The sequence below is a fragment of the Perca flavescens genome, chromosome 23 (assembly GCF_004354835.1).
Source record: "Perca flavescens isolate YP-PL-M2 chromosome 23, PFLA_1.0, whole genome shotgun sequence".
In the NCBI taxonomy this organism is placed as follows: domain Eukaryota; kingdom Metazoa; phylum Chordata; class Actinopteri; order Perciformes; family Percidae; genus Perca; species Perca flavescens.
Genome location: NC_041353.1, coordinates 16,869,075 through 16,895,954, shown reverse-complemented (window position 1 = coordinate 16,895,954; position 26,880 = coordinate 16,869,075). Strand labels below are relative to the sequence as shown.

Genomic DNA, 26,880 nt, shown 5'->3' with positions numbered 1-26,880 from the left:
AGATGGAAATAGAAAGAATAAAAACAAAACAGTATCCAGAAGAGGTATAATAAGTTATGTACATATGAGCAGTTCCCACCAAAATAATCAAATTAGATTGATTCCTTAAGAGTCTTGAACAAGAAGGAAGTTGTGCAAAATCAACAAACTTCCTTTACCAGACCGCTGTTGTCAGGATCATCTAAGTTTAAAGTTGATTTAAACTTGTGCTTGTTTAATTGCACTAAAAACTAATTGGCTTGTAGTTCTAGGTTTAAAATATTAAAAGGCAGCAGGAGCATGATGATATACAATAAGTATACACGGTGTTTGAATTAATGGAGAATCTAAGTTTAAGAAAAGGAAGACAAAGAGGGGGGTCGGCCTGCACAGCAGTGAATTGGTGTCGCAGTGCTCAACCTATTAAGGTTTAGATTTCAAAAACGTGTCCAATAAGGTATGCATGTGTGCTTGTAGAGTAAAAAATGTGGGACTTTGACTGGTTTAGAAAATATTTTCTAATTTAGAAAAAAAAACACTGCAGTTGATCATGTTACTGATGGAGTCTCATAACATCAAGTCATTTCTGACTTAAATTGCTCTAAAACGGTCTTAGTGGCTGCATGTACGTCAGAGCAGTTTACTTCCCAAGTTGAGTCCAATCATCCCTCTCTCATTGACTTCCGTTATGAAATTCTGATCTTCAAAAATTCATATAAAAATCGCTGCAATACAGCAGCCAATATTACATAGCTGGCAACCTATAGGACACAATTAGCTATTTAGGTGGACAGTCATCAGCTGAGTAAATGAGAAGGGTACGGTGCCATATGGCAGGTAGTAGGTTGAATTAGTGTCTGCCCTCCGCCAACCATGAAGGAGGTTCAGTCCTTTAAAAGTGACTTTGAGGAGAATTTGAGTCCCTCTTGTGCCCCCAGATAAGGCTAAAAATATGTAAATGTAATCACAAATTGAATTAGAATTTTGGCTTTATTAAATTACATTTGTTGGTCTGTTACTTAAGCAGTGAGTTGGTGTAACATTGAATACACAATGCCACCAGGAGACACCACATAAAAACAAAACATGTTCATATTTGTATATTTTATTTTTTTGCTAGAAAAAAACTGTCCCAGCAATATATCATATGACCGGATTAAAAAAACTACTACAGTTAAGTACAAAATGAAATATACCAAAACTACCCAATGCTACCCAGAAAAAAAGGCAAGAGTATAAAATGAAATGTCTTGAAGTCTACAACTAGAAAAAAAAGTTAGAAAAAGGTTACTTAAAAAGAAGGCAAGTATCCATCACAAAATGTGCCACTTTACCACAATCAGTTTGCACGTCTTTCCTTGGATATAAAGTAATGCAAAAACTTTACAATAAGTTACCGCAGGCACATCTCCCTATGACTACAGCAAAACCAAGTAACAGTCAAATGTATCACATAAAAATACACTTACTTTTTTTGGCAAACAAGTTCACACGTCACACAGAAAATGAGATTGGCAAAAAACTTCTGGGTAGCAACATTTTTGGTTTCTTGAGAACAATATAACGTTCTGCGTCCACGACATCAGACTGCCTGTATGAGCTTCAGAGACTTACATACCGTATTACCGTGTATTCAAAATCGTATAAATATATCTGGAAAAAAATATATACTAAAACTATTTTTAATACAAAAATTAATAAATGCCAAATGGAAGCTTACGATTATAAACCTCAATAACTTAAAAAAAAAAAAAATGAAAAAGGGAATACTTTCATACTTTTCTGAAACATGACATTTTAGCCCTAATCTCCTTATACTAAGGCTTTTGCACTTTTTTTCTCCATTCTTCTTGATCATACAGCACTGTCAAAATAGCACTCACGTGTTAGTGCTAAGAATGCATCAAGTATAAATATTAAGAAAACCCCTGTACAGTACCCATTGATGTCAAAATTACAAAATAAGTTAGTGTCAGGCAACTGTACAGAATATTTACAGTTTAAAAACAAAGGAAGATATTTGTAAATGGAGAGGACCAGTAAGTAAATGTGACATAACGCAAGCTTTGGCTACAACTGAAGAGCCCTCACGTAGGCATGAAATGAACGTTTTCTGTCCACTTTAGCTGCTTTACTAAAACGCTTCTTTTCTTAATAACAGAAATGATAACCATGAGCCATCAGCCACAGCCAAAATGTAAGGGTCGGTGTTAAGTTCTTGTCTCACTACAAAGTCCTGACAGCGCAGAAACGTTTGGTAAGGCTACCAAAATGTAGGAAATCAATCACTAACTGTTGTTTTTGTTTTTTTTGCCTTGAAATGATGAATGAAAATGCCAGTCATGATTGGTGGAGTGAGTGAGTGAGGGAGGGATGGGAGGTGGACATAAAGAGCAGTCTCTGAGCACAGTTACAAGCCTGGAGGTGGAGAGGAATAGATAGACACATTCATTTCAGCAGCAGCAGCGGCCATATCCCAGCAGCACATGGTAGGAGTGTGTGCGAGTAGGAATGGATGAGGAAGAGACACCACCTGTTACAGCAGGTGCCCAGTAAACATTTGAGTCTCCTGCAGAGACAGAGAGTCAGGGGGGAGTAGAGGAAGGTATTTGGTACAGGAAACGTACACGTGTGTGTGTGTGTGTGTGTGTGGGGGAGAGAGAGAGTCCGCGAGTGTCTTCAGTCCACGTCGCTGAGGTCGCTGACTGGCTCGTCCTGCACTATGCTCAGGTGGTTCATGGCACGGCTGAAGGCGATCTGGACAGCCTTGCGAATGCTGGATGTGCGTCCCTCCATCATTTTGATTTTGTCTATGGTCTTGTCCATTCCCAGAGGAACCATCTTGGATCTAGGAAGCCACTGCCTGAAGGGGGGGGGGGGGAGAGAAAAACACCTTACAACACTTGTTTTTTTTTCTTTTTTTAAATCACTTTCCAGGAATGTATGCACTCTTCTTACAAGAAAACTTGGATTTGTTGCAATGAACTAAGTTTGATTTTAAACAAAGCGCTACAGATAACTTAGTGTTTATTCTCATATGTGTTGTCATTCTTTCATTTGAGGTGAGGAAAACCAACGGCTACCGCCCTACGTGTTACTGTCTCGCTGACAGATTTTGCTCTCAGCTTGGTTTTTGCACAGGACAGGAAGCAACCACTGCAGCTAAAAGGTTGATCTAAAACAACTACAACAATAATTAGAAACAGTGAAAAGCAGTAAAGGCTCACATTTGAAAAGCTGGAATCGGAAAAGGTTTGGAATTTCACTTGAATGAATGACAAAAAAAAAAATGACTACATTTTCTGTCAACTGACTACCGTACTTGTTTCAACACTTATTTGGAGAAGGCACCTCTGTTTTTGTGCATGAACACACACATAAGATTTAAAAAAAAAAATTTAATAATATTTATACTGCAGGAATTTTGGCAGGGAAATGGGAGAAAACTGCCCAACTCACAGTACCAGCCCCAACATCAGTTCCTGTCAGTCCTTATAGTCCAGATATACTACTATTGCTACTGTCTCGGCTCCATTTGAGGGTGCAGTGGTCTTTGGGATGGAAAACGTTTCTTAGGGAAAATAAAGAAGATAAATTATGTGTGTACCAGGACAAAAAAAAAATCGAGTATTTAATCAACTGATAGGTAGTAAAGAGCAAAACTAAAAGCTTTTTGTTATACTCTATTTTAATAATAATATTATTTATTATCCTAGATGCAGAGTAATGTTTCCCAGTGGCAAATAAAAAGCCAGTTCAAGTGTAACACAAAGGCTCCCGTACCATCATCACTGTTAAAGACTGAAAAACAGGGGACATTTTTAAGAGAGCCGCTTTGTCGTCGCTTGACAATTGACGTGACGCAGCCACGAGAGAATAATGATCAGCTGAGGGGACATGTTGACAGGTTTACCCTTGCAGAGACCTGCGTCAGCTTAAATCACTCCAACAGATAGCGGCACTCACCAGCTGCGCTTGTTGTCGAAGAAGAGGACGAGGTAGAGTTTCTCTTCGGCTTTGTACTGCATCTGTTCTCCAATGCGGAGCACGTCCATGGGGGGCATGGGGATGGACACCCCGTTGTGCTGGCAGCCCACGCGCGGCATGTGGGGGTCGATGATCTACACACAGCAGGGGAGAGGGGAGGCCGTTACACACAGATGCTCATAAATGCAAACGCATGGCAAACATACGTCCACCCACAGAACCTCAAGCATATAGTAAAGATGTCTACACTGTGTGTACACGCACGCACGCACACATGCGCACACACAAATGCATGCGCACTACCAGCTTGTGGCAATAAGATTCTTTTCCTCATTTGTCTTTTCATGCTAAGGTCAAATTGAAGTGGTTAACAGTGAAAGGATGCCACCTAGAGGAAAAACACCAGACATTCTCTCCCCTCCCTCCCCCAACCTAAAAGAACAGCCGCAGTAAAACTATTGCTTCGTCCTGTGGGACGAGAGTGCCATAATTAGGTTCCAAAGTGAAGAGATGACAAGAAAACTTCAGATTAAAAAGATATCATGCTTTTCTCGCCCACAAACACTCACCAAGGCAGGGTAGGAAGGGTATCCACTACATTTGGCCCAAACTAGCTTTAGGGGTTCCAATGCAACAGTTGCAGCGCTAGCGGGCATCCAAATATTGCTGTTGCCAACCTCTATGGAAGCGGGAACAACACCAAACAAGTCAAGTGTGGGTTTAAACACAAAAAAACACATTTTTTATTTAAAGCTGAGCTGGAAGTGCAGGACCACAGCAAAAACCAGGGTGGGAAATTCACTTTCCCCTTTAAGAGCCACAATGAACGACATATATTAAAATTTACCAGCCACTTTGAGCATTTTATTAGCCAAATATGAATTTTAGATGAGGGAAGAGTCCCCAGCTGCTGACTGGTTACATGCCATGATGGCATTCAGAGGTTATAGACTCACCGGTCACTGCCAAAAGTCACAAGAAGCTGGCTGGAAGCTGCTGGTAATGTCCAACCCTGCTTTTATGGATGCAAATGCCAGGTGTCTGCCAGTTAAACTTTTAGGACCAAATATCAAAGGACCAATTCTCCAGTTCAAAGTTTGATAGTTTTCATGACACAATTTAAAACATTTTAAGATTGTACAGCACCTGCAGACATCTGGCAACATGCACAAATACTTACTGTGCGTATATTTTGGCTCATAGAAGAAGGAATTGCAGCACATAACATCCTAATGTATATTTGGCCCTATTTTCTACTGGAAGTCCCATATTATGCTCATTTTCAGGTTCATACTTACATTTCGGGTTCCTACTAGAACATGTTTACATGCTTTAATGTTCACAAAACACATTATTTTTCTCATACTGTGTCTGAATATACCTGTATTCACCCTCGGTTTGAAACGATCCATTTTAGCGCCTGTCTCTTTAAGCCCCCCTCCAGAAAATGCCCAGTCTGATCTGATTGGTCAGCGTTTCCGGGTCTTCCGCATCTGCGCTCTCGGCGTCTCTGCTCCATCATTGCAGCCGGGGAATGGATGTAACGGCACTGTAACGGCACTTTCTGTCTATATATATATATATATATATATAGTATATTTGTGACATCATATCTGTACAGAAGTCCGGACGGCTCGTTTGAAGGCACCGTTTCTGAATACGGGCTGTGTGCTTTTTACAAAGCACATGGGACCTTTAACTGGAAGTGCAGTGAGGTTTTACGGTTCTAAATGTTTTCTCATATTTACGATTTTCTTTGATGAAGTGAATGGTTGTAAGATGTCACGTCTCCTGCCTAGGTACGTACATATTTTTCTCAATAACCAAATTTGAGGGCCCATATAAAACATGTTTACTGTGTGAGTTATCAGTATCAACCTCAAAATCCAGTATCATACAGGCTCGGATTCAGTTTTTGTTAACAGAAAGGCATAAGAATTGTGTAGAGCACTTCTATTTATTAGAAACTGTGAATAAAATCGATAGTCTGTGTACATAATGTTAAGACTAACCGTCACACATGCATGCAGATTGTCATAATGTAGCCAATTTACCAGCAGCGATTCGTGCAGCTTTTGCAAAATTCCCGGTTTCGATGCAGGCGATTAATTCGCTCTTATCGTCCACAGTGTTTCTCCGGACCAAGGCGGGTTTCCCTTTCCCACATTTTGGAAGACTGAGAATAGTGCTAGAAACAAAAACAAAACAAAAAAGACATATACACACCAGTCAACTTCTGGTGCTGATGATGGCTTGCTCTGACGACCAGCTAATAGAACAATAGAAGAATGGAAGAACAGAAAGAGCAGCTGACATCGTTAGGCCCCGCTTTTAAGTCAAATCAAGATCAAAAACACAAGGCTAGCTGTATGTTATTATCTGGCGGGTTACCTGGTGCTTCCTGGCAGACTACAACACGAAGAGATGGAGGACTCCGAGGCACAGCGTCTCCGTGGCTCCACAGGTCTACTGGCTCTACTAGAGTCTTCTAGCTCCTTCTCCTCTTCCACCTCCAGAAAACCGCTCGACAAGCCTGAGAGGAGGCACAGCACAATAGAATGCCAAAAGATTTACAACCCAACGCAAAAATGTATATGTATATGTATATATATATATATATATATATATATAACAAACACTCAAATGGTGTCTGCACTGGCTACAGTTTGTTCAATCAGCCTCTAATCTTATTAGGCAAACTGATGTAAAAGAGTAAACAAGTGTCTGTTGCTAATTACTGCTGTGCTGTTTTGACTGCGATGACTTGTAAGTAGTCTGACAGCTAATTGCAACGTTTGAATTGACAGTTTCAGGGGTTGGCAGCAGAACTAAGTACATACACTAATTTAATCAGAGCCTTGAAGGAGTGGCATTCAAATTCTGACATTTGGTAACTAAGAAATTTGTGAAAAAGTGCAAGGTAGGCTAGTGTTAAGACGGTGGAAATATTGATGGCACTGAACAACCACAGAAATCATAGTCAGTGACGTACAGCCCATTTTCTCGGAGTATTTTTCTGTGTACTCTTCCTACCGGTGTCAAGTCGTTTCACGGGGGACTGGCCCTCGTCTTCAAGCTCTCCCCCTCCCCCGTCCTCCTTGCCGTCTCTGCTGCCGCTGTGCTTCCTCTTCTTGCCGTGAAGTAGCGTCTCCAGCCGGGGTATGACCACCGACAGGAAGGACTTGGAGCCCAGCTGCGCGCCGTCTTCGTCCGCCGCTGCCTCCTCCTCGCCCTCTTTTCGGTCAAGTCTGTCAGCCCCATCGTCGCCGCTCCTCCTCGGGGGCTTGTGGGGACTGGCGGCCTTGGACTTGCGGAAGAGCACGGCCGTCCGGCGGTTAACCGTGCCCGTGGGCTCTGCGAGGGTGGATGTGGCCACCACGCTCACATCTCTGTCCAGCAGCGAGTTCTGGAGGCTGTCGTGGGAGTGGCCGTTGAGGCGGGGGCCGGAGGGGAGCAGGTCCGGTATTTCCCCATCCAACTTGCCGCGCTTGCTGGGATGCTTGTCTTCACAGTCTGGGGCGGCGTCGATTGGTTTTAGGGTGGGGGGCTCGGGGTCTGTGTCTGAGTGGATGAGGGGGGGGATAGAGTCTGAATGCTCCAGTTTGGGAGGAAGAGACTTGTCTCCTGCAGGGGGGAATAAGAAGAAGAAGAAATCATTTATAATTGAATGTTTGACTATACGGCGTACATTAATTTTTCAAATTGCAACCACTAAGCACAACACATTATTCATACTATGACACACGGGCTTACAGTTATTGCCAAGTTTTTAATAATTATGCACCACAATTTGTTTAGTTTTTTTTTTTAATTTTCATTTATTTTTACTTCCTCTTCCATTCTTATAACTATTTCCTCATGGTGCTATAGACATAGAATATATTACATTTTAGTGTGGTAAAGGATTAGCTATGCAGAAGAGCATAATGAAATCTTTGGCATACCATTTTGGTGATAAAAACATAAACTATACAACAAAAGTCCAGTCGTAACAAAGACAAAAAATACGATCTAGTATAATGCGATTACCAACAGTAAAGCGCTGCAACACACACACACACACACACACTTTTAGGTTTATCATAAAAGTAAACAATAAACACTGACGAACTTTTATGAATAAAAAATGAGAGCAAAATGACTTTTTCCTCTCTTTTTGTACCCACCAGCTCTTTATAACGCTATCTTCACCAGACTTAATGTGACTCAGCAAGTGTGCCTGTGAGTTAAAGCTTTAAGCAGCCAATGCAGTGACCCAGTGTGATGCTACAGCAACACTGTGTTAAGACCTTGTTCACACATTTGTCGCAGTGATTATAGTGTACTGATGCGGACAGTATTGGTTCGGAGCCCTAGGTGCACTCCCATTCAGGGATCAGTTAAACAGAGGGACATAAGAATGTTGTTTGGATTCGCCAATCACTCTCTGCTGCAAGCGCACAACCCTGATATCCATGTAATCCTAAAAGGTGTTACTGTCTGCTTCTGTAATTTGGAATCAGGAGTTCACATAAGGTTGTGTGTGTCTGTAAGCCTTTTGAAAATTTTTCAGTTGAACATTAAAACTGTGTGAATGATCTAAAAAGGGGTTTTCTTGTTCTTCTGTTTGGACAAAAAGCAACAACTAAAACAGCAGATATTATTTATCAGTTCAATTGATATTCTTAAGAGTGTGCCAATGTTACTGAAGAATCCTATTACGCATTAACAAACAAGTTACCACCAATTAACCTATAACATTCAAAGGTTGTATCAGTTCATTATGTAATCAAGATGGTTTGGGCTTTCTTGATTTTAGTTTTAGAAAATGAAAAAAGGTTTGTGTTCACAACCGTAGGCTCCGCTTTTCCCAAATACCAGGAGCATCGGTTGTGTTTTTAGCAAATTCCCCTTAACAGCAGACCGATGCTCACTTCAACACAAACAGAGCAGAGTTTATAATGATTGTATGATGTGTAATAGTAACCTGATAATAAGACTTGATCGCAATTTCGTTCTCTCCGAATTGCTAACAAAAAAATATATATCAGAGATTTGGAGGGCAACTTAAGAGATTTGGAAGCAAAGGACGACTATACTACCATGTTTCAGGCACGCTCAGTATAGGGAACAGCATGCGACATTGCTCTGTGAGGCTATGTTTTGGGTAAGGGGCTAATCTCGGACCTCTGACCTGCGCGTCAGGATATTAAGGACATGTGATTGTCTTTCAAAAATCACGTCGCACACAAATCCAAACCCATACGTACCCTCATCATCCGGAAAATGTCCATTTGGCTTCAATCTCTCTTCTTTAGGTTTACTCAACTCTGGGTGGGAGGCAGCTGATGAAGATGATGCCGAGGTGGAGAGAGTTGTGGAGGAAGACGAGTGGTGGTGGTGGTGGTGGTGGTGGTGGTGGGAGGGAAGGACTTTCTTTAGGCTCATTTCATTGCGCACGTCGTTGATGGTCTTTTTGAGCAGCTTTAGGCGCTTGCTGCGGGAGGGGCTGGACTTCATGGCACAGGTCAGGTCAAACTTCTCCAGTAGCTGCTGCAGCTGCTTGTCCGGAGACAGGTGCTCCCGATTGGCTGGCGCTAGTAGGCGGTCCACTAAGGAGAAGAACGAAAACAGTAGGAGATTGAAAACGTGGTCAAATTCTGTGACTATTTCTCATTCACTCGCCCCGACTCTACTGATGCAAAAAAACACGTCACAGAGGCATGTGCCTTCGCTGCTGCTGCTGCTGCCCTTACCGTCCTCCCAAGAAAAGGATGTAGGTGCTTTGATTTCAGGCGCTTCAGCCAGATGCATGCCGCTTTCCGTGTCAAAGCCGATTTTCTCCACATCTCGCCGAGCCTTTCGGAGCAGGGACCCGCCCTGGTCTCGGAGGCGAACGGCAGTCCGGTAGAAATAGGTGTCCTTTGAGTTATATTTCATGCAATTATCAATAATGAGGTTGAAGTCGTTCTCAAACTGCTCAAAGTTGTTGTAGGCCTGTGCATCGATGCGCTGCCGCATGGTGGAGAAGTCCATTGGGTGCTTAATATGGTCGAGGTAGTCTGGCACCTATCAGGAAACAGCGGGTATAATTATTTTAGAATTACTTCCACCATTCATTTTTAAAACATAACGTGAATATCATTGTATGTTGCATCTCAACCCAACATGCTTATTTTAGATACAGCATCTAATAAATCATTCGTGTCAGCATGTCTGTCAAGTAGATGACGTTACTCTGTTGGGGCATATTATCTTTTACAACACTATCTGAAAAAAACTGTAAACAAAATCAATAATATTTCACATTTTTCTAGATTGTAATGTCTTAAAATTTAGATTTCTCATTGCCAACAACACACTTTCCACACGTGCTCAGTTAACCCACCAAATCTACTAGTAATTCAGAGTCCAGAGTCAAAAAGCTGCGCCCAACGTGGGGCTCGAACCCACGACCCTGAGATTAAGAGTCTCATGCTCTACCGACTGAGCTAGCCGGGCTGGCAGAAGAACAACCCTTCACCCGTTTAATACGTCACCATCTGCCGGTGGACCTTCCTCTCAAGTAACACATTCCACTTAACAGGCTGCCACATCGCTCAACACAATCTAAACAAGGAGAGGGGGGTGTTGATTTACAACCAGAGAGGCACTATGATCAGAACCTGTACCATGGAGCGAGCAGTTGTCTGCTGTCTGTAGTCTCTGTGGTGTGTTCAAGTGCAACTTTTAACATGTGTGGAGATGCACGGGAAAGCAAAGGCTGTGCTTACTCTGTTTGTAAGTGGTAGTACAGAAAATCATAACCAGTGATTTGATATTTCACAAGATCACACGCTGTGTTGTCCTCCCCGGGACTCTTTAATGTACTCAGATTAAACACAAAGAGTTTAAATGATGTAAATGTTTGTGTGACTTGCCATTATTTCACTGTGCTGCCGTTAGCAGGCTTTCCTCCTGACAACAGCACGATGGCAAAGTGCAAAGTGCTGTGTTGAAATATGAACCAGCAAGTCCAGTTTGGAGCCTTATCAAACAGGAAGTCTCTGGGTGACAAATGGTAGTCCTTGTACTCACTAAAAGCTGGCTGGACATGTCTTAAAAAAGTTCATCATGGCTGCAGTTACTTTCTTCTCTGACTCATTGCCTGAGAGCCAAACAACAAATCGGCATAATGCCACAAGACACATACAGCACTATGAGATATTTTATATAACCAACACAATGCATTGCTATGGCCAAAACAGTACAGCCAGAATCAGCTTTTTTCAGCACTATCTAGGTTTCCTTGGTGGAACACACAACAATGAGACCTCTACGATTTTCCAATATTGCACACAATAAATAAATACACAGTACCACAGACTGGAGGTAAAATACATCCACATAACAACAAGAAATAAAATGGTTTTGCAGCATATTGTACTATATTATATATATAATAGATGATGTGTGGACAAGCTCAACATCAGAAAACTACAGAAGTTTTCAAGTATCTATTGAAGTTCACCTCGTTGACATCAACTGGCTGGGTGAAGATCTTGGCCTGGTCTTTTGTCTGGAGCTGGTCCAAGAGGGCTCTGAGCAAAATACTGAATGGACTCAACTGTATCTCTAGAAGGGTCTCCTGCAGTTTAATCTAGAAGACAGCACAGAGAGGAACCATTACAAGATCAGATTGTTGCATTTATTTAGCAGAAGTTATCGGACCACAGGTTTAAGTCAGAAGTCTACCCATCGATTCCTCCACTCCTACCTCTTCCCTCTTGAGCTTCTCCCTCTTGCGGATTAGCTCAAGCAGCAGCCGGGCTCTCTCCAAGTCATGTCGGAGACGATGCCACTCCTTCAACTGGTCCTTCAGTACCCTGCTCTCCTCCTCACTCTGCCTCTGGAGAAGTAATTGAAATAAAATACATATTGAAGAATTGAAGAATAGAATTAGCAACTTGCACAATGGGTACATGTTTATCAAGACTCATTTCTTCCATGCAATGAGTAATTACCATGCTGCATGCAGTTAGCATGTAAACACAGCACTGTCAAACTCCTTACAGCACTACAAGTTGAAAAGCATACTAGGCAAAACACGTAATCTGAAAGGCTTATGGAAAATGTGTGAAAATGAAAACCGTTAAACATGTCAAGTTCGAAATGCTACTGGTGCTTTGGTAAAAGGCAAAATGAAGACTGAAAGTCTCCTGTGGTTGACTGACAGATGAACAAACCGGTTGCGCATTCTTCTGAGACTGCATGCTTGTCTGAAGGCGTCTGATGAGGGGAAGCCCATTCCTCGATTGCCTTTTTAGTGTCCAATAATTCAGGACCAGCTCCACAAACGCTTTCTTCTTCTGAACGGACACCTGGTTCAGAATGGTTTGTAACCTAGACGAGGCAGGAAGACGGGTATCAGAAGGACACAGCCAGGGAGAGACACAGAACAACTAGCTAAGCACACCTCAAAAGTCACTGGTTGCTTGCAGGATTATGCAAGTCAAGTCTATTTTTAGACTGTCTGAACTGCGGCTGGTTACACGTCGTTGTGGTTTTTCGGAGTAACGTTAAAAGTAACAGCCGCAGACAAACTTTAAACAGCATTTGAGTGCATGCTAGCAGATCACCGAAGCTTCTATCTGTGCGGGCAAACATTAACCAGTGTCACAAATGCACAAACCCTGCAACAGCCAGTGTTTGTACATCAACAACCCAAAGCCCTATCAGTGTCTATGAGAAAGACAGAAACGCCCTGCCTGAACCACCACTCACACACTGAGCACCAAAACTTTAAAAAGTAAATGTAAGTGAATATGCCATCCCAACACACCAAATACTACATCTCCCACAATTAATACAACACATAAGCATACCTGTGAGCAGGAAATGTAGGCACAGTAGCAGGGGTTGCAGCTTCACTTTCAGGTTCAGGTTCAGGTTTCTTACTCTTCTTCTTCTTCTTCTTTCCTTTTGACTGTCTTTTACCAACGCCTCTCCTTTTGTCCACTTTCTTACATAGTCCATTTTTGGGTTTGGCATCATCATATATTGTAAGAGGCCTCCTTACACACCCGTTAGGTGTATGAGCTCCACAGTAGGCTGTCTTTTTCACCGAGAATCTGGGATCTCCGGTGTCCGTTACCTCTTTGATTGGCTCCATCTTCATAAAGAGGCCCGCCTTTTGGGCGCAACTGACATGGAAGGCGGTGTAACAGTTGGCTTTGTGGCACTGGATGCACGCCCCAACACCTTTCTCCTTGCAGAGGTAGCAGGTGAGCTTCCAGCGGGCTGAAGGAATGTGGCTGACGCCATCAATGGGTTCGATGAAGGTGGTGTTGGAGAAGCCGACCTCCGGGACCCAGAGGGCGCACACCACGTGGCCCCAGCGGTCATCGTCTGTCTTTTTCACAGCCCCACCCTTGTTGGGGCAAAGGATGCAGCCTGCGGGCTGGGCGGGCAACTGGAGGCAGTGTCTGCAGAGCCACTGGCCCTCGGGAATGTAAGGTACACCGTAACATTCCTGGTGCACAGCCACGTTGCACATGTCACAAAACAGGATAGCGTTGCCGTTGTGACACTCGCCATCCATGCAGATGCAGCAGGCGGCGTCCTCATCGATGGGAGCGTGCTTTTCACTGCCTTGATCCAGACTCTCCAAGTGCAACTCTTTCTCAAAGCGGTCGACGAGGAACTCAAAGACGTTGTAAGAGACCTGACTGACCCCTTCGCTTCTCCGCTTTTCATTCACCAAATCCAGCCAGGCATAATCTTCCTCATCCATGTCATACTCGGTTTCCTCATCCAGCTCTTCCTCTGTCTTCTCAGTGTATTTGTAAAAGGCAGCTGAGCGCTTAGGAACTGCTGGAAGATTATACTCCACTGTACGAAATTTAGGCTCCTGAAGCTTTGGACCGGCATTACCAGCGGCCGGATGTCCACCTCCCTCTCCATGGCCAGTGATGCCCAACGCAGCGTTTCTCTTCTCCAGGTTGTTTTTTAGTCTGACTGACCTCAGGGGGACCTGCTGCGGTTTCTCTGCATTCTCCTTATTGCTGGTGCACTCCATCATCTCCTGCACCATGGGGTCATCATCCGAGATCACGTCCAGCTGGTCGTATACGCTGATTCGATGGAGGCGGCCATCGACATCGAACTCCACCATGCGCTGCGCCTGGGCGTAAGTCAGGATCTGCTTGTTGGGGGAAGGCTTGATGGGAGACGGCGGCCTTTGCGGCACCGCAACCCGGTGCTGCCGAGCTTTCTTCTTCATCTTGACGCTCCGTGTTGCTGTGGAGACACAGAGTGGGGAGAAACTATTAGAGATCTGCATTTACTTCATTGGGGGAGTAAGTTAAACCAAGGGCAGAAAAGGTGGATGCTTTTTTTTTTTGAGGAGTTGCCTTTCAGAGGTCAGAAAAAACAAAAAAAGACCATGATAATGTATTGATGATTGACATAGACTCCCACTTTTCACAGTACAAAACATTCAAACAGCAATATAAATCGACAAAGCTTCAATTGTTTTCAAAAGGTACGTTTTCTACAACAGTATGAGATATCTCATACTTTGATAGCAATCAAAATAGTGTGTAACCTGAAAGTAAGATAACAAATAATATGGATATATGCTCCGGAAATAACATCAATTAAAACGGATTGATATGATAATATAATGTACCTGTTTTGAACTGAGAGATATAGTATTCTAATTTAATCCAATGTCCCCTGGACCAAAACACAGAACAAGTTTTACATTGTGACATTTGAATGCATACTTTTATAACGTTAACCGGCTGACTAAGAGAGCAAATGGAAGGTGGAACTTGTTACAGCTTAAAACTACAGAGACTATATCTATGTTGTGAACTGATATGTAACGTTAGTAGCCAGCTGTACGTTACAGTTTTGTCAATGAGCTGAGGTATTTAAATGCGGTGGGAGGCGGCCACACGGGACACTTACAACATGACTGCGCAGGAGTTAGCCCTTGCCCATTTGGTGCAGAGATGAAATGTCCTTTTCGCTAACGACTCACTGTCAAAGTGGCCAAGTTGCTAACAATAACAGTAGCTAGCCAGCCAACTAGCAAGAGGAGCTAGCCACCCCCTAAACGGAGCAAATGGCGTCAAACAAAACAAGAGCTCTTTAAAACAACGTATGTTAATTCATACCCAATGTGTAACATTAAACACACACTTTGCAGATGCACTGAATGCCTCGTCGTCGTCACCGCAAAACGCAGAGAAAAGCACATGAAGCAAAAAGAACATACCTCGGATTCACGAACAGTTTTGCTAGTTGAGGAAGACGGTAGCTAGCCAGCAGCCTTACAAAGCAATGGCGATACGGCCTGCTAAGTGGCTCTAATTCCGCACACAGTGTTCTCATCCAACGGGCGATACTGGGGTCTTTTCAGCTACTAATAAAATAAGAAAGAGGCATGCTTGGTGCCTGTGAAGTTTCGATATTCAATTCTACAGAGAACACACAATTGTTTGCTTTGTGGACCATTCATAGGCTGGAGTCACTCGCTAGCCACAGTCGACCAGGAGCAAATAGCAGTAACAGCAGAAGCGGCAGCACGGACGGCTCATCCCCCAACACAACAATGCGTTTCACCAGACAACTCCCACCCGTACGCACTACTCTACGTGTGACGCTGGAGGTCATGTTGGTGGTGAGTCGTAGATTTCACACAAAAGCCCATCTGTCACACAATCCATGCATTGCCTTTTGTCGGTCCAAAGGCAAAGCTCCAAACAAAGCGCGAACCGGAGCAGTTGCACTGTCAGAATAAAAGCTGAGACCTGACGTGGTATCTGTTTCTCCGGACCGGGCTGTTATATTTGTATTACTAGCTAAAGCATAGGAGTTTAACTGGTGACTATCTATCTGTCATGCACTGGGCTATTGATTCAGCAGTTTTCCTCTAGCCACAGAGGACAGTATTCAAGGGTTGAGGACACAGGCAGAACAACAACAAACCATTGCTATGCCCCACCCTGGTGACCAGTTCGCCCCAAACACTTTTATTGAAGTCAAGACGGCCCATTGGTTCAAAGCAGTAATTGTGGTGATACAATCACATATTTAATATGTTCCGAGATCAAATAAGCTGTAGCCCCAGAATGACCGTGAATGCAACACACGCAGCACTTTATTCAGTGAACAATTAGTAGCCTATCAAAGATCCTCTGTAAATCCTCGAAATCGTCTCTGTTATTATAACCGTGTGTGGTCGAATTGCGTTCGTTTAGATAAAGTTACGTTCGAAGCCGAAAAGCAATTTGTTGGCTAACTATAATATACATGATCATTTATCAACTGTTTACTACATGTTATTACGTATTATTATTATTATTATTATTATTATTATTATTGACGTTACAGTAAATGGTTACTTTAATGAAATGTTCACAAGTTAACCTATCATGAATAACATGTTCTCGCTTGTTATGTAGCTATAGTAACAGCTCTCAATAGACCACTCAATCTGTTATTTTAATAATTAATAATTGATCTTTATGAGTGAAAGAAAAAGTAATGCACGGTTATGTGACATATTGCTTACATGGATGACCCCCCCCGCCCCTTCGCTTTACTGAAGACCCTGCGCCCGGTGACATCATTAAAACATGTTCCTTCCGTCCGACGCTGTGTGGAGCTGCTTCGGCCGAACGTGAACTGCTAGCAGACAAAAGCAACAAAGTGAACCCCCCTCCGGATCAATCAAATGTGTCATATTTAACTGTTTAGGAACCGAAAACCTAGTGATCACACCGTCATACTTCACAGTAAGTATACTGAGCACATGTACATGTCTGAGGAGGGTTTAATGTGGCCTGGACGTCGTGGTGAGAGCTGGCCTGATTCGGATCCCGTGTGGTTCTTGTGTTGCCACGGCTGGGTTCTGCCTCGCCAGGTTAGCTAGCTAGTGTGTCCTGTGTGTGTGTGGCCTAGCTGGCAGCTAACCAGCTAGCAGTCGTGGTGTGGTCCGAAATTTACTACACGGGCCATTGCAACGTTACTGATAGTTGTAGAAGTTGCATTGTCTTGTCTTGTGCACCAAATCCATGTGACCTCAGTGTTGAACCTGTGTCGGTTTTGTGTGTTTATTAGCCAGATCTGCGGCTAACCCAGTTAACGTTAGCACCAGGATAGCCGCCGTTGTGTTTACTGATGATGTAGCTAGCGTTACTGCCAACAATGTTTCATTATGTTATTTAGGCTACTGGTATGATGGTCGCACACGTTTCATGATTTGTGTTAGCTGTTATTCAATGGAGGGGGGGTAAATCGTAAACCGACATATAGATAGCCATTTACAAGTTGGTGTGTTATGTGAAGATGAAAGCTAATCAGCGTTGGCTATTTTCTGCTGTCCCCTCTCATCTTCCTGATTAGCACTTAAGCCAAAACCCGGAAAAACTGTTGTCACTGCTCACTGCTTCACGCTGCTTGTTTTTTGGAATGCCTACTTAACTGAAAGAACGTATTAATAATCAAGGATACAATTGTTTATGTTGGCCAAATTCGTGAGGTTAGATTTAGACGAATGAGCGATTATTTTAATGACTTTTTTGTTGTTGTTGTATAAATTAGACTGGGTGAAAGCTTTGTGAACTTAGGCTAATGTTCACATAGGTATCGTCTGTAACGTTATCGTTTGCTCACGCATTGTAAAAAATTAAACTAGATGTTGGTGGTGTTAAGTAGTGTTGTCTCGATATATTATCTTACTTAATGTTATGCTGTAAGTATAACGCACGTGATCCTGATGACATTGGTCTGTAGTAACACAATTCTTATTGCTACATACATGTAAATAAGGTACTCGTACGTAGACCTATCATTCAGTGCAAATTAATGCACTGGCTATTCTTAACACATCGCATTTGAACTGACCCCACAGCCTACCTGCGATCGAGGTACAGAGACACTTTTTAACAAAAATACACACCATATTCACCTAGTTACCAGTGTATTATGGACTCCTAGCTAAAACTGAGGCAGTCTTATACTGATAACAGTCCTGCAGAGCACTTTCATGATGACTAGTTCATGGTCATTTTTTGGTGTTACAGAGATGTTCATTCAACTCAGTGGTAGGGCTGGGCGATATGGAGAAAATCAAATATCACTATTTTTGACCAAATGACTTTATGGATACCGCAACGATATTGTAGTGTTGACTATTGGTGCTTTCACAAAATATTTACACAATGAGATCTTTGATAAATAATCATCAGTAATGTGGATATAATGACTAAGTGGGTAAAGGCTAATAACAGTTACAACAGTCTTGTAAGTTCAGAAAATGACATCACTTTACTGTAATGCAGCCTTTAAAACCAGTAAAAGACAACACTTATGTCATATTGCGATATCCAAAATCTAAGACGATATCTTTGTCTCATATCACGATAGCGATATAATATCGATATATTGCCCAGCTCTACTCAGTGGTCATTTTAGAGGCTGTAGATTGTGGTGCTGTTTCACTGTATTGCATTATATTGAGGTGTTTTTTATATTTTGACCACCCCATTTATATCAGTTAGGGTAGACAAAATATTAGAAATGCCTCTCTAAAACAGTTTAAATAAAAACAATGTTCTCACCTAATGACAGGATCCTTATTTTTTTACATTGTGGTGCTGATCATGTATTCATAGTCTAATGATTCTAATGTTATGGCAAAAATAGTAGACTGTCTGTACTCTACTAATATGAGACACTCGGTTTTTTCTCCTACCAGATACTACCGCCTAGCTGATTTTAGTCCTCAGTTCCTCAATATGTGCTAATCAACTGCTGAAGCATTTCAGTGTTGCACATTTTCAGTTGTGTTGGGATCTATTTTACTATGAGGCTGTTACAGATAATCAAATGTGATAAGAAAAAAGTTACCGGCGTTAGCATACAGATAAAGTCCCAAAACTGAAAATTCTAATTTAACAGTAAAACATGTTTCCTGGTAAGCATGGTTATCCCACTGAATAGGAAAACATTTGCATACAATTTGAAGGGGTGGCAAGATAGTATTACATTTGTGGGGATGAGTAAATGCAGGCCATTATAATCCAGAAATCTTACAGAGTTGAGCAACAGTTCTGTGGAAGAAGCATGGAGAGGTGTTGGGTGTTCCTGCTCTTGATGGTCTTGATTTGCATATTTAAAGCTGAGACCCAAAGGTCCATGAAAGTGGAGAAGCTTAGGGCCGGGCTGAACCTGCTTATGTAAAGAAGACCGCGTAGCCACACAGCTTAATACGGTGTTCGGGCAGTGCTTGTCAACTTGCAAATTAAAACCTGTCCATGTTTAATTACCTTTTTAAAGTTGCTTTCAAAGATAAATCAAAGTGGTCAATACAGACATTTTATGAAACTTGGTTTTAGAGTTCTGCCAAACCTTGTATAAAGAACCTGTTAAGTCAGTTTTAAAAAGAAGAATGAAAGTTAAAGTGTGGTGTACAGGACTTCAGTGTCATTGCAGCATACCTGTATTACCGGTTATTTTGGAGTCTCGTTATTTCATAAGAATACACGTTTATGTTTACTCTCTCCCTTTTCTCTAGGTTGTGTGGGGAGAGGTGGGACTACTTCAGTCATAAATGGAGAGGGACAAGCAGGCACCCTGTGTCCCGGGCAGCCACACACTCATCACAACACCTGCTTGAGTGCTGCAGTGTCGATGACTACACCTGAAAAAACAAATTACATTTGACAACGCAGACCTGACTATTCTACAGAAACCCTTGGTCTGCTGCCATGGATGGGGAGGAGGAGGTGTCTCACAAGCGTGAGGATACGGTCAGTGAACCTAATGGCTCCATGGAAAGTAAAAAAAGAGAGGCCAAAGGGACCTGCCTAAAAATTGAGGGTCAGGATGGCTATGTGTTCAAATCCTACAGCATTAACCCTCATGACACTGTGGATGCAAAGTCCCCTGCTTGTTCCTCGATAACACTGGATAAAGACTCTCCCCCTTCCTCTCCTCAGGATGACAAACCGTTGGAGTCGGACAAAGCGAGTGAGACTGACCCAGCTTCCCCCACCCTTTCAAACAAATGCCTAAACACTGATACGGAGGGAAATATGGAGAATGAAAATTATGAAAATGGCAGCGAAGCAAGTCAACATATCAAAGAGGAGACTGGGGATGCAAACGGAATGGATGAGGATACCCAGGACGATGAAAGAATAGGATTTGGTAGCTCTGTTGGCCCTTTTGTAACTCGAGACGGTGAGGAGTATAGTAATTTACTAAGTGGATACACAAGCACCCTTTATGATGTTGCCATGGATGCTGTCACTCAGAGCCTTCTGTCATCTATGAGGAGTAACACCAATCCAAGGAAAAAATCTCCTGCGTGGAATCATTTCTGCATATCACCACGAGACAGTACCAAAGCAATCTGTTTATACTGCATGAAAGAGTTCAGCCGGGGTAAGAACGAGAAAGACCTCAGTACAAGTTGTTTAATGAGGCACGTACGAAGGGCTCACCCCACTGTGCTTTTACAAGACGGAGCAGACGCATCCTCAAACAATCTGACTGGCTCCCTCGCCTCATCTTTGATACCTCCATCCCCAAACTCACCAAAAAACGGAGACTTGACCAACAGCGTCATTTCTTCTGCCTCAAAGAACACTTCACCGTCCACTTCCTCAGCTGAAAATTCAGATCTTACATCCAAAGAAGTGTTACCCAAAGTTGAACCAAAACTAGAACTGTATGCCAACAACACTGACGCCATTTGCAGCACGCTCTCCTCCTCACATTCCAATGACAACAATCTTGAAGATATGTCAGACGGTGGGCCTGAGCGCCTCCCTGGGACCCCAAAAAGCTCAAGTTCCCGCCGGAGGTCCGCTGTATGGAAACACTTCTACCTGTCACCTGCTGACAATTCCAAAGCAGTATGTATCCATTGCATGAATGAATTCAGCAGGGGTAAAAATGGGAAGGATCTAGGGACGAGCTGTCTTATTCGCCATATGTGGAGGGCCCACAAAGAGGTTGTCATTGAGGAAAATGGACAGGGCAATCACATTCCCCCGCCCTATACAAACCCGCCTTCACTACTGTCCCGCACTCATCTACACGATCCACTGGAAGTAAAAAAAGAATCGCCCCTTCTTCCATCCTCACCAGAAACCATATCAGATGAGTTACCCCAAAGCATGGGGGAAAGCATGGATATAAAAGAGGAATCTGATGAGGTGATGCATCTCTCAGGGCAGGAATCCTCTCTCAATCTCTCCTTCAAAACCCAGGGGGAGGATACACCCCTAACTTCCTCGCCATGCGACCTCTCTGAGGGCCCCAGCCTCAACCAGGATCATTCAGTTTTCCAGCAAAACAAGAAGATCATGAAACGGGTGAAATCTGAAGTGTGGCACCATTTCATAGTGTCCCCAGTGGACCAGTTGAAAGCACTGTGCCGTTACTGTCCGTGTGTCATCAGTCGAGGGAAACGCGGCGACTTTGGTACAAGCTGTCTGATGAGGCATCTGATGAGACGCCACCCAGACGTCCTCAAAAACCAAAAAAGCACAGATGAGAAGGAATCCTCCCCTCATCCTTACGCCAATCTCGCCGCAACGGACGCAGTTTCAACCAAAGAAACTGAGAGCCCAGCCAGCGAGAAAAAGCCCCAAACACTGCCCGTTTTCAGTAAAAAGACGTCAAAACTGTGGAACCATTTCTCCATTTCGCCCACTGACCCCACAAAGGTGGTTTGTTTGCACTGTGGCCGCACAATAAGCAGAGGCAAAAAGACTACAAACCTTGGCACAAGCTGCCTCTTCAGGCACATGCAGAGGTTTCATGGACATGTTCTTGAAAGTAACAATACTATCTCAGGTGATGTGCCGTCTGCTGAAATTCACGTTAAACAAGAGCTCATGGACACTTCCGTTTATGAAACGGAACCGAGCCGTGAGAGGTTTGATGAATGCCACCCGGTTGCCAAAAGAATCACCAAACTACTCGCAGAAATGCTCGCACTGGATCTTCAGCCATCAGCTATGGTGGAGAATGCTGGACTCAATAGACTGCTAGAGTACCTCCAGCCTCAGTATTCTCTACCACCTTCTTCCTACTTTACCAGCACTGCCATACCAGACATGTACGAACGGGTGAAGGACGTTGTGCTGACCCACCTGAAAGAGGCTGAAGGCGGCGTTGTCCACTTCACAACGAGCATTTGGGTCAGCAGCCAGACAAGGGAATACCTGACCCTCACTGCCCACTGGGCAACGTACGAGTCAAGTGTCAGGCCCCAGGGTCAGGACTTCCACTGCTCTGCTCTCCTAAGTGTCTCGCAAATAGACTGTGATCACGATATGCATGACATCCCAAAGCAGCTGGAGTATCTGTGGGATTCCTGGATCACCTCATCAGGGCTGAAAAAGGGGTTCACTGTAACCGATAACACCACCATCAGAAACACTTTGGAGGACCACGGCCATGTCACCATGCAGTGTTTTGGACACACTATAGACCTCATTGTTAGCGAAGCCATAAAGAGCCAGAGAATGGTTCAGAACCTTCTGAGCATCGCACGCAAGATCTGTGAACGCGTGCACCGCTCGGCAAAGGCCAAGGAGAAGCTGGCCGAGCTCCAGAGGGTGCACCAGCTGCCCGAGAACCAACTCATTCAGGACGTTCCTTCCAAATGGAGGACCTCCTTTTTCATGCTGGAGCGGCTGGTGGAACAGAAGAAGGCCATCGACGAGATGTCGATCGAGTGCAATTTCAGGGAAATGATCAGCTGCGATCAGTGGGAGGTGATGCTGTCGGTCTGCAATGCACTGAAACCGTTCGAAGTCGCCTGCAGGGAGATGAGCAACCGCACTGCCACTCTGGGACAAGTGATACCACTCATTCACATCCTCAACAGAAAGATAGACCTGCTGTTTGATGAAACCGTGGGCATAGACAACATGCTCAAGTCCCTAAAGGAAGCCATGGTGAGCAAAATGTCGGCCACTCTGCACGACCCGCGAAACACCTGGGCGACCATGCTGGACCCACGATACAAGACGTCGCTGTTCACCGAGGAAGAAGCCGAGCAATGCAAACACGACCTGATCCGGGAGCTGGACTCGTCCTCGACCGCCTCCGTCGTAGCTCAGCCTCCGCTGCCCAATGGCTGCAACGAGGCCCCCTTGTTGTCCAACGCCTCCCACCCAAACAAGGACAACCTCTGGTCCCTCATGGCCGACATCCGACAAAAGATAAAACCCGAGGAGAAGCCAAAGTCCTCAGAGCTGGCAGTGCTGGAGTACCTCGAGGAAGACATACTTGATCAAAGCTGTGACCCCCTCGACTATTGGAACCTGAAAAAGTTCCTGTGGCCCGATCTTGCCAAAGTAGCCGCCCGTTACGTGGGCTGCCCTCCCAGCATCGTCCCAGCAGAGACACTGTTCAGCACAGCGAGTGTCAACTGTGCCCTAAATCAGCCCAGGCCTTTACTGGAAAACATGGAGGGTCTACTGTTCCTCAAAGTCAACCTCCCTTTGATTTATTTTCAGTACTGATTTATTGCTGAGCATTAACTTAAACCCTTTATCTAGGACCAAGTTGCATAGCTGTGAAATGGGGGGATGGGAGGGGGGGGGGTTCTGTTGGGCAAAATGTAAAATATTGATTTATACACTGATTGATTCTCACTGCAAAGGCCGGATTTGGAGGTTTTATTTTATTCTGTGTACTACTGTTAAAACACTTTGGAGCTGTTGTGATGAAAAGTCTCAGTCAAAAGTGTATCAGGGAGGGAGGGTTTTTCTAGCTGTAGGGGTTGATGATAATGTCGTTTGCTTGTAAATCAATGTTTTTGTTTTTTTGTTTTCTGTGTCTACTCTCTCCTTGTGCCTTATTCAAAACTACTTCAGGTCAAAATGCTGTAAATATTTAGTTAAATTGCGCAGATCACGTCAGGATGCTTTTTGATTACTGTGTATTAAAGATAGACACAGAGTTGTTTTCCGAATGATGGCCCAGAAATAAATGCTGTGACTGAAAGATGTTTTAAGTTAATGTTATTTAATTATCATTGTGAATTTGTGGCTCATGGTACTGTCATTTAGATATAGACTTTTTCTTTTTACTTGCTGAAATGTTTTTAATAAGATCATGTATAATATTGCTGTATTTTCAGAATAAGCAGTTTGTTTGGAATATACAATTTGTCTCTTAAGCACAATTTAAGTTTATGTCCAGGGGATTAAATTATGGGTTTATTATCGAGTAAAACGATGTACTGTACATTTTTATATTAAATGACTTCTGAACCTAATTTGATAAATGTTTTAGCATTGAGACTGGACCCATGCAAATGTTGTGGTCATTTTTAAATAAAGGTTTTCCTTATGCAATATCAAAGAGGTTTTTCTTTGGTTATCAATTAGAATCCAATTTAGGAATCTGGCTTCCTCCCAGTTTCAGCTTTATTCATCTATAAAATCTATTTTACAAAATATACAAATAACAGCCTGAGGTAAAAAAAAAAAGAAATAAAAAAAACACACACACAAAGCTGTCTAAGATAATGGTTTCCTGTCTGCAAGAAAACATGGAATTCTTTGCTTGCTATTCATGAGAAAACAAATGCATTACACATCAGTATGAGAAGAACGAACCATTTCAAACATCTGAAAAGATGTATGTGTAGCACATGTCAGCAGTTGATCTGTAGCTGAATGAGACTAGAGATGGCCCGATACCACTTTTTTGCTTACCGATTCCGATACCTGAACTTGCGTATTGGCCGATACTGAGTACCGATCCGATACCAGTGTGCCATATATTTTATTATGTTTTAACAGCTGTACTGTACTACTATCTCTGTATGGATGTGATATGATTTCTATCTCTGTTGTCGGTCTGGCTCAGGTTAAACTCTTTGTGAAACATGAACAAACACAAACAATGAATGCTGTAGAACTACAGTCAGTTATAACGGAATAAGAACATAAATAAACTACTTTAATGTAGATTTTCTTTAGGGCTTTATTACGTGGTATCGGATCGGTGCATAAACTCCAGTACTTCCCGATACCGATACCAGCGTTTTAGGCAGTATCGGATACTGGTATCGGTATCGGAACATCTCTAAATGAGACACACGATGGCCCCGTGGTATTCTTTTCATACAAATAATATTCCAATCTATCCCATTATATCCTTTGAGGTTGCAATCTTTCTCTCCATGAGCACGGCTTTTCTCTCTAATCGCAGACTGACAGGCGGAAAGTGAAACGCGTCAAAGGCAATGTTGCTGTACCCTTCAATGAAGGCCAGAGGCTGATGGGTGTCCTGGAGTAGCTGTATCTTGGTGACATTAGCCTCCATCAGTAGGTGGGAGTACATTTTGATGTAAGGATTCGTGTGGTTCATGTCCTCACGTTTGTCATATCTGTTGGAAGAAAATTAGAAGTGGTTGCATTGTTGTCTTCCTGTCAACCTTGAAAAAAGAAAAACGTTTTTGACGCCTTTTTTTCACAGTTGTTGCTTTTTCCAAAGTTTTAAATTGTTACATTTTTCTTTTACACATTTTCAGCGCTTATTTCTACGTCCCATATTTTCTGATATAAAACAAAAATTGAAAACGGGTCAATGTGACCCAAAGTCAACACAAGGGTTAAAAAAAGTGATAATATTGGGTATTATTTGTGACTAATTTGAGTTCAAAACACTGAAAAATACACTCACCTCCAGGTTCTGTTCTGCTCTAAGAAGCGAGACACTCCCGTTTCAGCAGCATATGTGTCAATATGAACAAAGACATCTGAGGGGAACAGAGGCATTGTTTAACAATGTGAGAACAGTGTTCTCTGACCAAAGAGTTTATGCATGCTTTCACTGATTGTCAGTACACGGTATTTAGTATAATTACTGAGAAAGTTAAAAAAGCAAAGATGCATTTTTCTTATCCACAATTAATATAGTTAATCAAACTAATATGGTTTCCATACATGTGCACATACATAAAGTTTAGTTGAGATACTTGCACAACATAGAAAATAAATAAAACAAAAAGGCAATCTTAAAAAGTACCCCTAAACTTGCATACCGCATGCAGATATGATCACGTTTTTTCCACAACCAAAATGGTTAAATCTTATATATTTATCGAGAGTTAATCTCAAAGGTGGCAGGAATTAATAGTGTTACAGAAACTCCCTGCAAATAAAGTGGTGCTGAAAGTGATTCCAACCTGCTGTGACTGGCAACAGCCTGTGTAGTTCCTGCATTCCTCGGCCGCCTGGGTAGTTGTGGTGGGAAACGTAGAGACTAATACTAGAGTACGCTGCGTTGGTCAACAGCTGGCCAACCACAACTGCAGCGCCCAGTTTATACATCCAGGATTTCCGGTAATTGCACAAACTGAAGCACAAAAAAAAAAAAAAAAAAAGGAAGTGAGCAATAGCTTTGAGCAATGTCACACCTCACACACTGTTATACCGTTGACACAAGAGGTCTTTCTTATGATGGCGCTGAATAATATGAGAACTTATCAACATCGGTCAGCCAAGCATGTTGCTGCTGGTTGTGCTGCTACTTAAGCAGGTTAAATTTCCCTAATCTTTTTCTGTTTGTTTATAAAGCAATGAGAGCATCTGGTTTGTGTTGGAATCCGTCAGACACTGCTGTTGGTTGACAAAATGTAAATTTCCTGCCCTTGCATTTTCAAATGCAAGCATTGGCTGTAGGGCTGTGCTCGATTGAAGAAATTCTTAGTCGACTAACACTCATTCAATTGTATCGAGTAATCGATTAGTTGATTCAAATCGACAGATCTGTAAATCTGAGTTTGTCGGCAAAGAGTCATGCAAAAGCACCACTTTAATTCTTGTGTTTACCAGAGATGTGCTCGTACGTTTCTTGGAAAGAAGTCATTCAGCATGAAAAAAAGCATAAAACATGACTAAATCG

The 26,880-nt window shown here is 42.9% G+C and overlaps 2 protein-coding genes and 1 non-coding gene across 11 annotated transcripts; 1 reads left to right on the top strand and 2 right to left on the bottom strand.

Annotated features, from left to right (window-relative positions):
• Positions 1-1,068: 1,068 nt before the first annotated feature.
• On the bottom strand, positions 1,069-25,731 carry brd1a (bromodomain containing 1a). Of its 7 annotated transcripts, none has more exons than XM_028571187.1 (14): positions 25,657-25,731; positions 25,229-25,360; positions 12,810-14,223; positions 12,159-12,327; positions 11,702-11,833; positions 11,456-11,584; positions 9,702-10,014; positions 9,216-9,557; positions 7,000-7,590; positions 6,358-6,499; positions 6,021-6,154; positions 4,536-4,645; positions 3,946-4,100; positions 1,069-2,842 (listed from the first exon to the last, which is right to left on the bottom strand). In XM_028571187.1, exons 2-14 carry the CDS (start codon positions 25,284-25,286, stop codon positions 2,659-2,661), a joined length of 3,873 nt encoding a protein of 1,290 aa, XP_028426988.1. In that variant the 5' UTR covers positions 25,287-25,360; positions 25,657-25,731; the 3' UTR covers positions 1,069-2,658. The 7 variants fall into 7 exon arrangements, with proteins under 7 accessions (XP_028426988.1, XP_028426989.1, XP_028426990.1 ...); XM_028571188.1 differs by having other exon boundaries at positions 12,171-12,327; XM_028571189.1 differs by lacking the exons at positions 25,229-25,360; positions 25,657-25,731 and adding an exon at positions 15,209-15,905.
• Positions 10,374-10,446, bottom strand: trnak-cuu (transfer RNA lysine (anticodon CUU)). The gene has a single exon. It is a non-coding gene; the product is annotated as a tRNA-Lys (tRNA).
• zbed4 (zinc finger, BED-type containing 4) lies at positions 15,473-24,322 on the top strand. 3 transcript variants are annotated; one of them, XM_028571197.1, is made up of 3 exons: positions 16,584-16,730; positions 19,514-19,748; positions 19,938-24,322. In XM_028571197.1, exons 2-3 carry the CDS (start codon positions 19,707-19,709, stop codon positions 23,481-23,483), a joined length of 3,588 nt encoding a protein of 1,195 aa, XP_028426998.1. In that variant the 5' UTR covers positions 16,584-16,730; positions 19,514-19,706; the 3' UTR covers positions 23,484-24,322. The 3 variants fall into 3 exon arrangements, with proteins under 3 accessions (XP_028426997.1, XP_028426998.1, XP_028426995.1); XM_028571196.1 differs by lacking the exon at positions 16,584-16,730 and adding an exon at positions 15,473-15,613 and having other exon boundaries at positions 19,514-24,322; XM_028571194.1 differs by having other exon boundaries at positions 19,514-24,322.
• Positions 25,732-26,880: the final 1,149 nt, after the last annotated feature.